Source organism: Charadrius vociferus, unplaced genomic scaffold (assembly GCF_000708025.1).
Source record: "Charadrius vociferus isolate BGI_N301 unplaced genomic scaffold, ASM70802v2 scaffold15, whole genome shotgun sequence".
NCBI lineage: Eukaryota > Metazoa > Chordata > Aves > Charadriiformes > Charadriidae > Charadrius > Charadrius vociferus.
The window spans coordinates 8596920-8611132 of record NW_009650064.1 but is presented as its reverse complement, the minus strand read 5'-3'; the positions used below and the strand labels follow the sequence as shown (position 1 = coordinate 8611132).

Here is a 14213-nt window from a genome sequence, read left to right as displayed (position 1 = left end):
TTAGAATCTAGGTGTTTGACATAATGTAATTCTCAAGGTTGTTTGGTATGACCAGCATAAGGTAAACTAAGCACTTGCTTTGGAACTGACTCATCTTTGTGCCCACTTGCATCTCTGCAGGACTAGAGCCATAGATATTTTTACCAAATCCCCACCTCTGCAAAGGTGTCTACCATGAGTTTTTGTCAAGATGAAAACTTTTGGTACTTGGTGGCTTTCGGTGTTGTTCAGAGGTTAGGAAGATGTTGGCCCCTAACTTAAGGTCTTACTGAGTTCAGGTATGATGTTCTCGCAAAGGAAGAACGTGCTCCTGACAACAGTCCTTCATCTGCTTCATTTGCAGAATAGCTGAGAAACTGTGCGTTGTATGTGGATGTTTCCATGCAAAATTAGATTCTGCTCTAAACCAGTTGAGTAGTTTGTGATACACTATCAAAGCTGCACAGAAGCAACATTTTTATTGTTAAAGATTCTTTTGTAGCCTACAGCACTGTGCATATATCCCATAAAAGAGGTTTTGAAATGTTTCTTTTGGTTTTTATCTTCTGTCTAGCACAGCAAGTATATTAAAACCCCAGTAAAACATGCATGCTCACTTTAAGCCTCTTTTGCAAAGCATAGGGTAGTATTGCCTTAGTTAACTTTGAGCAAAGGCTGGAAAATAATATAGTCTACCTGTACTTATCTAAAAGCAGAGGTGAAAAAAGCAGTATGATAATTGGATATCCTCTCTGCCTTCTACCCATCTTCATCTAACTCATGCTGTTTGTATGTTATGCATCTCCAAGATCACTAAGAGCTAATGTGCAGCTGTAATCAAACAGTAAGCATGTAATTTGTGGACTTTTTTTGTTGTAGTGCAGGAAACAGATAATCGAGTACTTGATTTCTGAAATAAATACAACCTTAGAATAGCTCCCAACCCTTTTTAACAAGGAAATAACCATCAGAGAGTTGTATTACAGTGTGTGCCAGTGCTGCTATTACTGTACAGCTGTGTCTCTAGTTTACTTCATTCTTGCCCATTGAGGAAAGGCTTCTGAAATACGTAGCAGAAGCTTCAGTGCTGTGGGAGTTGAGGTGGCGCATAGTGTACGTGGCTTCTTGAAGGCCATGGGAATTGGATCAGTGTCTTACGCTTTTGGTCCTGTGTAGAAAATATTTCCTGAAATACTAGAATAGCTTTAAGATATGCAGATTTCTAGGAAATAAATAAGAGTACTTTTCTTTATTAAGTTAATAATTAAAACTGTGTTTGTAAAGAAGAACATTTAGATCAGTTAATTGGAGTATTTTTAATTAAAAAGTTATGTCTTTATTTTGAAGACTTGATAAAATAACTGCCAATAACAGACTATTTTTAATTTGCCACTGTCTTTCTGGCTAAATGGATAGTGCGTGCTTCTTCAGTGACCTGGAAAGGCTTCAGAAAGGGCTCCTAAATAATTAAACATCAAACAATATAAAACAAGTCTTTTTAGTCTAGAAGCACATTCCAACGGTGAACAGTTATGAGAGGAACCTAAGAGAAAGAACTGAGAAATTCAGGAGAATGACAAGGGGTGAAAGCAGTTTGCTGCACAGCAGCTGACCTGACTGCGTAGCAATTCTCGTTAATGAAAAGTTTTCTTTTAACACTGGTAAAATGGGCTGTGTCTGGGGCATACAGGGATTATGCTTTTCTCCATCTTCACACCACTGCCGGCTTTAACCAGCCTTACTTCTACCCAAAGAGAGATTTGTTGAGGCAAAGTCCACTGTGCTGCTCAGCAGGTAGGAGGGGATACGAACTGCTGCTGTTGTACCTTAGCTGTTCCTCCAGCCCTTGGCTGGCCTTAATGTTGTTAGTTGTCTAGGCAGTGTGCACCTCTCGCCTTTTTGATAAGGATAGTGAGGAATGGGTTCTGCTGTGCGGGGGATCAAAATAATGCTTGTTGGTTATACTTTGCCTTTGTATAAAGCGAAATTAGAAATCTGCATCTCTGCAGAGCCATCTGTGCCTTTTTGTTATCCTTCTGTAGACTCTCTAGGAGAAAATGGACTTTTTAAAAATCTTCCGTTAGAAAAGCTGTGCCAAAGAGTAAAATTTTGTAGATTGGATGGAGTATATCAGTTTTAATCTCAGTTTTGCCAATTTCATAGCTCTTAAAGTAAAGCATCAAAAACAACTTTATTTTTGAAGAGACTGTTCTGACAACAGTTCAGCTGTTTCATTTTAGTTTTCTCCCATCTATCCTTCTTAATTAGAAGTTACAGCGGCCCTGAAACCGAAGGACAGCTTTTGAATTCTTTCGTCCAGTATTTTGGTGACAGCCTTGGGAGGAAGATTAAAAGAATGCCTTTAATAGAAGAAACTGTTCTGCCTGGGGACTCCCTGCTTACTCTGCCTGTAGTAATAATAGGTGAGTTTTTTCACTTTTTAAGATTCTCTGTCACTGCCGTTGCCTTTATAGACCTGCTGCATTAAGTCGTTTATCATTAAATAACTAATGCTTAGCATCCTTACAGTGAAGATGTTTATTAGAGTAATACAGTTGTTATGATTAACAACAGTACCATAAAATTATATTAAGGGACTTCCTGTTTGAGTAAATTTGAATTCAAATTGTGTTATAACAAAATGAGACATGTTTCTTTGGCAGCAGATACACGAGTCTTAACAGAAGAACTGTTTTGATTCTAATGTTGGTCTGATCACATAGGGTTGGATTAATGTGGTATGTCTACTTCAGGTTGCATGGAGGTTGTTGATGGTGCACCAGGAGAAGTTTGTGATGTCAGATGGGACAGTGAAAAGCATAATGTAAAATGTGTGCTGTATGTTGATTGGATGCTAACCTATCATTAATTGCCTTTTTTTGTTGTTGTTGCATCCATCAGTAATGTCTGAGTAGTGTCCCATCTTTTCCAAAGTGAAACCAAGTCAATTCAACCAGTTTAAAACAATAAATTGTAGTCTTAATTAAATAGTTAAAGGCTTGTACTTGTAAAATCTTGCTGAATGACAGGATGGCAGAGGGACCAGACTCCTTAGGTACACAGCTTAATTGAGAGTGCCAGGGTGATTTGTATTGGGCCAAGGTTTCTCAGCAGCAGCTGGTCACCAGCTCCTTACTGCTGTGACTTGATGAGGGGATAAAGAAAAGATCTGGAGTAAAGGAGGTTTTCAGTAATCTAGTCCAAAGCTGTTGGGACCACAGCAAACCAACAGCTTTAACTGTACCTGCAGACAAGCAGAGATCACGGAGAATGATGTTTCAACATAATGTGCTCACAATAAATCTCCACAACTTTGAAAGACTGGTGTTTGTACAGTGCCTGTTCTCAAAGCTCTCTTCATGATAGCTTAAAATAGTGCTCATGTAACAGACTTACGTGGATGTGACAGACGTGAATCACTTGCTGAGTTCTGCATCATAGTTGAAGAGCAACAGTTTCCTGGCATTTTGTCAACCTTAGTATAGGTTTGCCATATGGTGAATGACTCAGTTTTCACTGTTTAGTTTTGCAAATATACATTATGCAAATACCTGTGCTTAATACTTATTTTGTCTAGAGCGCCCTTCTATGTGCTAACACCAAACACAGCTGCTTTGACTATGTCTCCTTGAAAAAGAAATACGTTGCCCAGATGCTTTTTCACAGATACATTTGAGACCGTTCACAAGCTGATCTTCTCCATTGGCAGGCTATTATCACTAATTCATTGGCTGTCTGAAGAGCCTTAAAATGGATCTAAAATGATTTAACTATGTAGTAGAAGAATACAAAAACAGTTGTCATCCCCCCATATACACACACACACACTTTCTACTGCTTTAATCTTCTCCGTGTGATTCCTGTATAGCTGGAATTAAACATACTTTTAGCTTCATAGTGCTGCCATCCTTTCATTGCACTATTTTGTTAATCAGAAAGAAAAAGGTGGCACATATGTAAGCAGTTAACTTAATGATGCAGCGATAACTTATATTCCCCTTTCTTTAACTTCACCATCCCCTTTTTCCCTGTATGATGCCCAATTTAAGATTTGATTCTAAGCTTGTGCTGCATATTGTACTGCAGTTCTGTGTAGAGTACTAAGCCACTGTGGTAATACTAAGAAACTTCTGTGCTATACCTGTTGTCAAGATATTGGGAGGAAACAGATACATTCCATTGGAATGAGTTGGGATTGAAGAATTTCATGCTGGAGCTCTAAGTCTAGAGGATGTTCGGTGCTAAATACTTTCATCTTCTGCACTAGTTTGATCATTACTGTGCAAACACAATGTTTTAAATTTTCATCCAAATAACAAGACTGTTACGAGGTTTGAAGTTGATTATTTGCTTTAAATTTAGACACATAATGTAAAGATGATTGCACTGTAGTTTACTGTTGGTGAGGAGAAGCTTCTGCTGCTGTCCAAACAAAATATTAACTGCTCCTTAAATGAACAGGGCTGTGTGGTTTAGGTTATATTGATTGTATATCTAAAGTTTGTGTAATAGTAATATCTCTCAGTTGCAATCAGAGCTGTTATTGGAGGCCTTGTGTGTAAATAAAGAGCAATATCCTCGGGTATAATTTTTTCATTTCAAAAACTTTGTTATTTTTCTTCCCCCTCTGTCCGTCCCGCCCCCCCCCCGCAAGGATTTTCTGAGAAAATCATAGCAAGTCTAATTGCAGACCATGCAGCTGAACCTTCATCTTGTGTGTTCCTGAGAACATGTCCACAGGGGAATTTCTTTCTCTTGGATTTAGTCTGCTCAAAGAATAGGAACTGGGTTTGGATCAGCTCTCTAGATGGTCCCAGGGGAGCTCAGTAATTCACCTTGATGTCAATTATTGGATACTTATTGCTGAGTTAAAATTAACCATGGTTTTTGCAGGCTGACCTAGTTTGGAAAACAATAAACAATTGCTAAGTTAAAAGCCAAAAGATGAAAATCAAAGAAACTCGTCTTAAGTGTTTCTGGTACAATTCCTGGAATGTCAGGGTCCAGATCAAAGACATACAGACTTAATTAAGTTGTCTTATGTGTATGGCCAACTTGTCAAAGAAAGCTGGGTCCCTTCAGATGCCCCTAGCTGAACTACCTTCGTTATAATACTAAAATAGCCACCTGTAGGTCAGGAAGACCCTCACCCAGGTGAGGACCCTTCCTCTGCACCAGCGCAATAGTGTGAGAAATGACAAAGCAGATATTATAATTATATGCTAATTGCTAACCAATCATTGTAACTGGGAGTGTATGATTACATAATTCGTGTGTATAAAAGATACTGTGGTGATGATTTCGGGTGTGCTTGATTTGTGGAAAGCCATTGAGCACCCAGCCTTGCGCAACTCTGAAATAAATAATCAGTGTCTCTCCTGAGTGCGTGAGAGTTGGCCTGTTGCACACCAGGTAACAAATCTGCTTTTCGGACAACCACATTAACATAATACCATCCTCAGTAATTTCCTTGGCCCTTGCCAGCCTTTGTTTTGGCAACTTTTGTTATCCAGTTGGTTCTTTTTAGTCTTATCCGGCAGGAATAATCTGTAGCATGGCATCCTGGGATATGGCACACATTTTTGTCTTTCTGTTGTGGACTAGCTTCCTTTACACCCCAGTAGGGAAAAAAAAAATCTAGCTATGCACCTGTAAAAAGAAACAAAATTCTTTACTGTGCACAAGATATAATTCTAAAAATAGTTAAGAATTTAGTCGTTTGTGGGAATGCTTGTGAACTATAGGTATGATTCGAGTGTTTTCACAACTTCGTGGGCTTTTGTCATGGATGGTTTCAATGTATTGCTAAGGTTCTCTCTCATGTCCATCTTATGTGGGAAGTGGGTGACAAAAGGGGCTTGCATCTGTTGTGAGCTTTACATTCCTGGACTGAAGCGTACCCAGCTATCTCATGCTGATCTGTTTGTGGGAGGGTGCAACACTGTGAGGAAGAGTGTTTTCACTGAAAGATTCTTTATGGTCTTTTTTGTAAATGGCAAAGTAGGAATTGAAGTGGTTTGGGAAATAATATAGGCAGGATCACCAATACTTAAACCTTTTATTACAGACTTTTGATTTAGCTGTCTTGAAGATTCCAGTGATGGAAATCCGTGGCATTCCTAGGCAGTCTTTTACTGGTGCTTTATGGTCCTTACAGTACACAGGCACTCTAATGCCTTTATTTTTGACTCCTTATTTGGGTGCAAAAACTGGATTGTTTGGTAGGTGTCATTGTGCAGTCTCATATATTTATTCAGGTTCTAGGCCTTCAGAGAAAACATGCTTATTGAAGAGTTGATATAACTTAACAGTCTCAGCCTTGAAGAACTCCTCTGTAGTGAGCCTACATGATTTTCTTGTAGCCCATGGCTGTGACCGGTCTACGCACACAGCATTGTACTAAAGTATAGGATATACCGCCACTGGGGACCGGAGTGATGAGTGTAGCCTGGTGGAGGAGGGAAAAAGAGATCCGATGTATGAAGAGACTGGGAATGAACAGGGTCTCAGCAAACTGACGGGGGATTTAGGGACTGGGAAATGAGAAAAGGGAGAAGTGGCAGGCGTTAGAGAAGTGGGATTGTTAACAGGTGATGGAAATACCGTGTGCAAAGGTGATGGGGAACAGGAAAAGATGGGTGAACTCTTGAGATCAAGAGTTGAAATGGTAGGAGGTAAGAACTAACATCCTAACAATGAGTGCTATATGAAAACATGAATAAATTAGTAACTTTATCTTTAGCCCAGAATTTGAATAGTGTATGGTAAATATCATGGGTGCCACTCTAGATGGAAAACAAAGACAAAATACTGAATAGTGCCTCTTAGGAGAACACTGTGCTTTTCATTCAGTTAATGAGGAAGAGGAACTATAGAAATAACAGTACATAGTCACATGTTTAAAGTCTGTATCATAGCACGTACTTTTCTGACTTGTGCTTTCCCTAGCTTTTGATATCTGACTTTGCAATATGAATGGTACTTCTATATTTGCATGTTATAAATATGGTCCCCTACTTTGTTTAATACTAGTCAAATAAATAGAAATAATTACCTTATGGTAGGGGTTTGGTCCCATCCATTTCACACCTTCAATAACATTTTGAAAATAAGTTAGTCTAAGTTGCAATAATGCACGTATATGAATTATAAAATGCTACAAAAAAGGATATAGAAAGATGTTTGAACTGATATTATTGCTGAATGGTGAATGTAGTCTTACATGGGTTTCTTGTACCTTACCACTTATCTACGGTATTTGTCTTCACTCAGCTTTTACATTGCTGTTGCGCTGTGTCTGGGGCTTCTCACCGGATTTGCAGTCTTCAGCTTTCTGCTTATCTCTTTCTTCCTTTTATTTTAAGGGCAGACCTGAAGAGCATATGGTCTAGATTGTCTTTCTGTTCTGTGTTTTACAGTACCCAGCATAAATGGGAACACAAAGTTGTAAGATGGCAATTATGTTCAGATATCACTGTGATTGACAGGCAGACCAGATCTTATCCATCGGACCATTTTCACACAGGAGTAGTGAATTTTATGTAGTCAGTTTTGCAACTCCTTTGTATGCATTTTGTTCCATGGTGTAAACAGTCATACATATGTTTCTTGTTATCCGAAAAAGATTTTGCTCTGTTTATTTGGAGGAATTTCCTATGGTAGGATATATTTTACTGTGAAGTTCATAAGCTACTTTGAATCAGGGGAATATTGCGTTATACTGCTTTAGTATGATTTTATTTCTGCTTATTTAGTGACTTCCAAACTTTAGATTATTGATATTTTCACTAAAGCCGTAACTTCTTTCTTTAATAGGAAATGGACCTTCGGGAATTTGTCTGTCTTACCTGCTGTCTGGATATAGGCCATATTTATCTCCTGAAGCTATACACCCAAACCCCATTCTACATACGAAATTAGAAGAAGCTCGACATCTTTCCATTGTTGATCAAGTAAGCTTTGGTTGCCATCTTGTCTAGCTGTTTTCCTACTGCAAGCTGGATTACAAAACAGTAGGCTTTCATTAATGATCCTGTTTAAAATGCTTTTGCAACTTACGTTAAGTAGTGCCGTAGACAAGAAAAGGCTTAATATTCTCACCCCATGAAGAACTAGACCACAGTAAAGGTCAGTAACTGTGTGGCCTCAAACAACTAGCTTTATCTCTTGGCTTCTCTTTCTCCTACCTGTAAAATAAAGGCCAGTATATACCTTCTCCAGAGGCTTGTAACAAATTATATGGAGGGCACTTCAGATGAAAAGCAATGCATTTTAAGAACTGCTTATTAAAAAAAAAAAAGTTCTGGAAATTGCATTGTGAAAAACCAGCCTACTTACCTAATTGTATTTCTAATGCATTAATAAGTTATTTTGTTATTCTGTTAATTTAAATAGAATCAACCCATGACCATTAGATCCAATCCTGAGGCATGTCATGGTTTTTGTGGTTCTTGGAGGCTTTTTGGTTGTGGTATTTTTTAGTTTTACAATCTGCCCTTTCTCGTGTTTTTACTACTTTGCCAAAAGTGTCTAAAGCACTACTTGGTCAGTGAGTAGCTGATGCGGGAGTTCCAGCTCTTGTGCCCTAGAATGTTTGGGCACTCTTATCAAAGAACACATGTTGCTAACGTACTACAAGTACACGTATTTCAAGTTCAAATCTTCCTAAATAGTACAATTCTCACTAAGACTTTATTTTTACTAACGTTAGGGACATATATCCTCTATAAACGCAACTCATTTTTCTTTTCTGAAGGGTATGCATCCTTCATTTTTTGCATTGCGCTCACACTTGCTCTTGTGCTGTATTTGTTATCCTCGTATACATCCAGATTTTCTGTCTGATTGATTAGTTAAATTTTCTCCATTATTTTTCTCCCCACTTGTCTATTTGTTTGCCATGTTATTATTGTCTTCAGCTCACCTCACTATACCCCTGATGGATTACTCGCAATGCTATCACTACCTGCATTGCCTGTGTGACTAATTTATTTGAAATACAAACATGCATATGTGTTTGTAGTGGGGAAGTAGGGGTTGTTTGGCTTTGAGGTTTTGTTTTGGTTTTTGTTTTGTTTTAGTGCTGTACTGTTTGCATGTAATGTTGATCTTAAGTCTCAAGGTTTACTTTTTTGGCAGGAGAGTAAGTTGCCTAAGCTTTTGGATACAGATGTTCCGTGTACTTCATCCTGCCCTGATCCCTTGATATTTTCCCAACTTAGGAAGCTGAACTGTCCTGTCTTTATCAGCAAAAATTGGCTTCATGGCCAAATCTTTCTTCAAATCTCTATTCTCTCTTCAAATATTTGCCATTGCATTGTGATTTTTTTTTTAGGACGTGGCTAGTTAATAGATGCTGAAATGTGAATGTTTTACAAAATTCTAGAAATTGTTCTCAACATTAACAGCTTTGTAAAATAAGCCTAGTTTTATTTATAAGTATTATTTTAAAAAAAATAACACCTACATTATTTCAAAATACAATAAAGTTAGTTAGTGTTCAAACTACCTAAGAGCTGTCGAAGGAGCTTTTTCTACTTGATATTTAAAACTTAATGGCTTTAGATTCCAACTTTGCTTTATCAAAATGGGGCTCTTACAAATACTAGCAATTCTTTGTTTCAAGCAGTCCACTATCTATCTATCTATCTAAATGTTACTGAGTTGTTCTGATCTTTGAATATTTGTCCCTGTATTTCTTCTACAATGAATTTCAAATACTGACCTGCCCCGGCATTACTGTGTTACTGACATGCAATTTTTAAATGAGTGAAATGTATTGTTCAGAGTTATAGATGAACTGAATCACGGCATTTATTTCTGAGAAGAGTTTTGATTGAATCTCTACACTTAAATACTTAAACTCTACTTAAAATGCAACTTGAACTAATTGTGTTTTCTGTTGAAATTCAACTTCTGTACATTAGAATAGCATGATGAACAGTAAAAATTGCATGAAGATATAATGTTTCTTTCATACTTTAGGTCCCCTCAGCCTCCTCCTCCTCAAACTAAACAGTCCCAGCTCCTTCAAACCCGGTTGCAGTGCTTTTTGATACCTTGCTTCATCCTGATGCTGACTTTGGGTATGACTACCCACCAGTTTTGCACTGGAAGCTAGAACAACATAATTATATTCCCCATATAGTGCTTGGTAAAGGACCACCTGGTGGGGCTTGGCATGTGAGTAAAAATTTCATACCACTTCTAGGGTAACTTGGCAATTTTGTGGTTTTGGGTTTTTTTTACTGTCTTACTATCTTTTCTTTGGGGGTTGGACTAGATGATCTCCAGAGGTCCCATCCAACCCTGACCATTCTGTGTAAGTCTGTTTTAGATAGTAGTGGCAATTGCAGTTTCGACTGCTCAATTACCAAAGCCTAAATATGTTCAGGAGATGAGAAAGGAAGGAAAAAGATGTTCTTCATTTAGGAATTTGTGACCATGACTGCTGTCTCAGTGTTTTTTTTATTAGTTTAAATTTAATAAATTGTAATGTAGAGTATTTTCTGACTTTTTTCTCGTCTGCATTGTTTCCAGGTGCTTTTTTACAAAATCTTAAATCTTACTGTGTACATATGCTGTTGGTTTTACATGTTTTTCTTCTTGTTTTATCTTTTAAATAACTTGCTTTTCATTTCCCTTTCACTTGTCTCTTCACCTTCTGCTTTTTAGATCATGTAGTTGCTGATTAAATTAGTATCTAACTGTAACACAAATATAGTTCATCAACACTTCATGTAATGTCCTGGTATTATGTTATGTTCAGGTGTTTTATTGCTCTAAATGAGTACAATGAGAAGAACTTAATTGTGTTTTACATATATATATCCAATTGGAACGTATCTGGTCATGCATCTTGTGGTTTTTTTTCTCCATAGTCTATGGAAGGCTCTATGCTGACAATTAGTTTTGGAGACTGGATGGAATTGCCTGGCCTTACCTTTAAGGAGTGGGCAGCTAGCAAACGCAGGTAAAGATGTATTTGGGAAACCTAGTTGCTGTAAGAATCCAGATAGTCCAGTTATTTTAAGAACTGGAAGACTTTCACACTTCATTGTTTACAGGAGGGACTCTTGTTTTGTTTATTAAATTGCCTGATGGCACTGAAAATTTTTCTGCTGTGTGTACTCAGATGGAAAAAATGGACAATGGTCGGCCAGAGTAATTGCTGTGAGTGCATTGAAAGCGTAAATACTAGCAGTAGTGTGTTTTAGCAGCATTTCACAAAGAAGCACTGTTACTGTAAGCAGTTTTGGTCAGAGTTTAGGGAAGATTGAGGGAGGAATTTAAAATCTACGGAAGTATTGGAAGTTCCTCTTTCAACATGGATGCAACTTAAGTTGCTGTACACACCAGCTTTCTTGTAATTCAGGAAGTTGTATGTATCAGTATTTGTTTTTACAGGCAAAGCTGCAGCATCTGGAATGTTGCTGTCTATGAATTTTAATTTTAAGAGCATAATTCAGCATTTCCTGATGTTATTTTTGCATAGTAAGTTTCTTGAAAAAAAATTAGAGAAGAAAAATTACTGTCTCGTACAAGCTCACTGTTTTTACTTGAGTTGTACAATTAGTTCATAAAGATCTGTGTCAGAAGATGAACCTGTGAACACTCTCCATAAGTTTTTTCTAAAATTTTCCTGCCTTTGTTCTAGCAAAATTAAAGGAAGTTGTTCTTGTACCACGTATGGCAAAAGAAGTGGTGAAATTACTTGGGCATATGTCTTTAAGGGCAGACTGTTACTCATTTCAGGACACTTATAGTGAAGAAACTGTACCTTTGTTCTTTAATCGCATTCTTAGATAACCACAGTAATCTTGTCTCCTTATTAACTGAAATCCCATAAGCTGCTTATTATCTGAAGCTAATTTGTTTATATTACAGTTTTCAACAATACTAAAAACAGAAATACTGACCTGTGATACTACAAAGTACTAATGATACCAAAAACTTCTAGTCATGTAAAATCGTTTCCTCAGTCTCATGGTAACAGGTGTCATACTGTTGCATTAACCTCTTCAATAAATACCTCATCAGGATTTTTAGCATAGTAACCTGAACATGTAGAAGTACATATGCTATTATCTTGTTAATCTACGAGAATGAATAGTCCAATTTCTTGTAAAAATGCTTTTAAGCATAATTCAGTGGCAATCCTGATGTTCACCACTGTTTCTTTTGCCTTGTTCCTAGAGCTTACTTCTAAAGAAGCAGCAAAATTCGTGCACCTGTTAAAAATAATTACATTTTCAGCTTTTTTTTTTTAATAAATGAGAACACAATAAATATGAGAAAAGCATAGATGTAATATCAGGGTTGCAGTGCAATAATGTTTTTTATTGGACACTTGGACATCATAATCCTGTTTACATAGTTGCATTAAGGTTCTGTGTCATACTTGCTTTTTTCATTCCTGTGATATGGAACTACTTAATTCGATACTTACTGAACTTACCTGTACCCAAGGGAGAGGTCTTTTGCAAAGTATAATGAAGAATATTTGGCTCAAGTAATATATCGAACCTAGAGTTTCAAAATTAGCATTTAACAATTACTATGATATTTACTTATATCCTAAGTAAGTGTATTCTCACTGAGTACAAGTTTAGCCAGTATTATATTGCTGTCAGTTGCGATGCTAAACTGGCTTTTTAAAATGCTTCCATACAGACCTACTGTGATACTGCAGAGTTTTGTTACGTTAAATTTGTTAATCGCCATAGCACTTTACATTGTAAAGATTGTACAACTATTAAAAAAAAAAAAGGTTAGCTTGTCTTGTATATCAGGAATCAAGAGAACAGATAAAACAAATTGAATGCCTAATTGAACTTAGCATCAGTTATACTGAGCAGATTCAATCCTCTTAAATTTGACTGTCATGTGGTGGGCCATATATGATATTGAAATTGCTGTAAGGTCTAAATATTAACTGGAACCATTCAATTTTTTTTCAGAAATACAAAGAGTGATCGAGTAATGCCAGAGGAAATAGCTCGTTATTATAAACACTATGTTAAAGTCATGGGCCTCCAAAAGAATTTCAGAGACAACGTTTACATAACATCAGTCTCCAGGCTTTACCGAGGAAAGGATGATGAAGACAGAAGTCAAATAAAGGAAAATATTTCAACACAGCATTTGGAAACGGAAGATGGACAGAAATCACTGATTAAGAGAAACTGGGAAGTCAGAGGTTATCAGCGAGCAACAGATGGTTCTCATGTGCCCTTTTGCCTCTTTGCTGAGAATGTGGCTCTTGCCACAGGAACCTTTGATTCTCCTGGCCGACTACAAGTTGAAGGAGAAGACTTTCCTTTTGTGCTTCATTCCATGACTGACTTCGGAGCTGCTATCAGCAAAGGAAAGTTACGTGGGAAGGCAGACCCTGTGTTAATTGTAGGTGCCGGACTTACAGCAGCTGATGCAGTACTGTGTGCCTACAACAACAACATCCCAGTAATCCATGTGTTTCGTAGAAGAGTTACTGATACAAGCCTAATTTTCAAACAGTTACCTAAAAAGCTTTACCCTGAATACCATAAGGTCTATCATATGATGTGTACTCAGTCCCATACTGTGGACTCTAATCTACATTCTGCTTACACTAGTTTCCCTGAACACAACGTACTTTCCTTCAAGCCTGAAATGAAATGTGTTCTTCAGAGTGCCTCCGGACTGAAGAAAATTTTGAAGTTTTCTGTAGCCTTAGTTCTGATAGGTTCTCACCCAAATCTTTTCTTTCTAAAGGACCAAGGACATAGCATAGGTCATCACTCTAATCAGCCCATCACATGCAAGGGGAACCCTATAGAGATTGATCCATACACTTATGAATGCACTAAAGAAGCTAACCTCTTTGCTTTAGGTCCTCTGGTGGGAGACAACTTTGTACGTTTTTTAAAAGGAGGTGCATTGGGCATTGCACGATGCTTGGCAATAAGACAAAAGAAGAAACATGAATTGATTGAAAGTGGGGATGGAGGAGGTGATGGGGTACCATAAATGAGACAGGAGAAGTTTTCACATACAGAATTACAGACGTAGTCTAACAGAACACTCACTGACAGCGAAAGTTGATAGCAGTCACATTTCTGTTGTATACAAGTAACCTGCGCTTGTATTGCTTGGTAAAGGATGCTGATACTACAATATTTCACCTTTTCAAAATACAAAAAATGGATCTGCTATTACAGCTGATCTCTACTCAACTGGAATGACTTCCAGATAAG

The 14213-nt window shown here is 37.5% G+C and overlaps 1 protein-coding gene across 1 annotated transcript; it reads left to right on the top strand.

Annotated features, from left to right (window-relative positions):
- The first annotated feature begins 2250 nt into the window (after positions 1-2250).
- Positions 2251-13986, top strand: OSGIN2 (oxidative stress induced growth inhibitor family member 2). The gene is made up of 6 exons (XM_009891941.1): positions 2251-2402; positions 7795-7931; positions 9118-9121; positions 9998-10161; positions 10860-10951; positions 12939-13986. The coding sequence occupies exons 1-6, from the start codon at positions 2336-2338 to the stop codon at positions 13984-13986; spliced, it is 1512 nt and encodes a 503-aa protein (XP_009890243.1). The 5' UTR covers positions 2251-2335.
- The last annotated feature ends 227 nt before the right edge of the window (positions 13987-14213 follow it).

Excerpts from the sequence above, each read along its gene's own strand:
- OSGIN2 (XM_009891941.1), top strand. The coding sequence starts at position 2,336 with ATGCCTTTAATAGAAGAAACTGTTCTGCCTGGGGACTCCCTGCTTACT. Across the intron at positions 2,403-7,794 it reads TCTGCCTGTAGTAATAATAG|GAAATGGACCTTCGGGAATT; the intron begins GTGAGTTTTTTC and ends TTTCTTTAATAG. Across the intron at positions 10,162-10,859 it reads CACCTGGTGGGGCTTGGCAT|TCTATGGAAGGCTCTATGCT; the intron begins GTGAGTAAAAAT and ends TTTTCTCCATAG.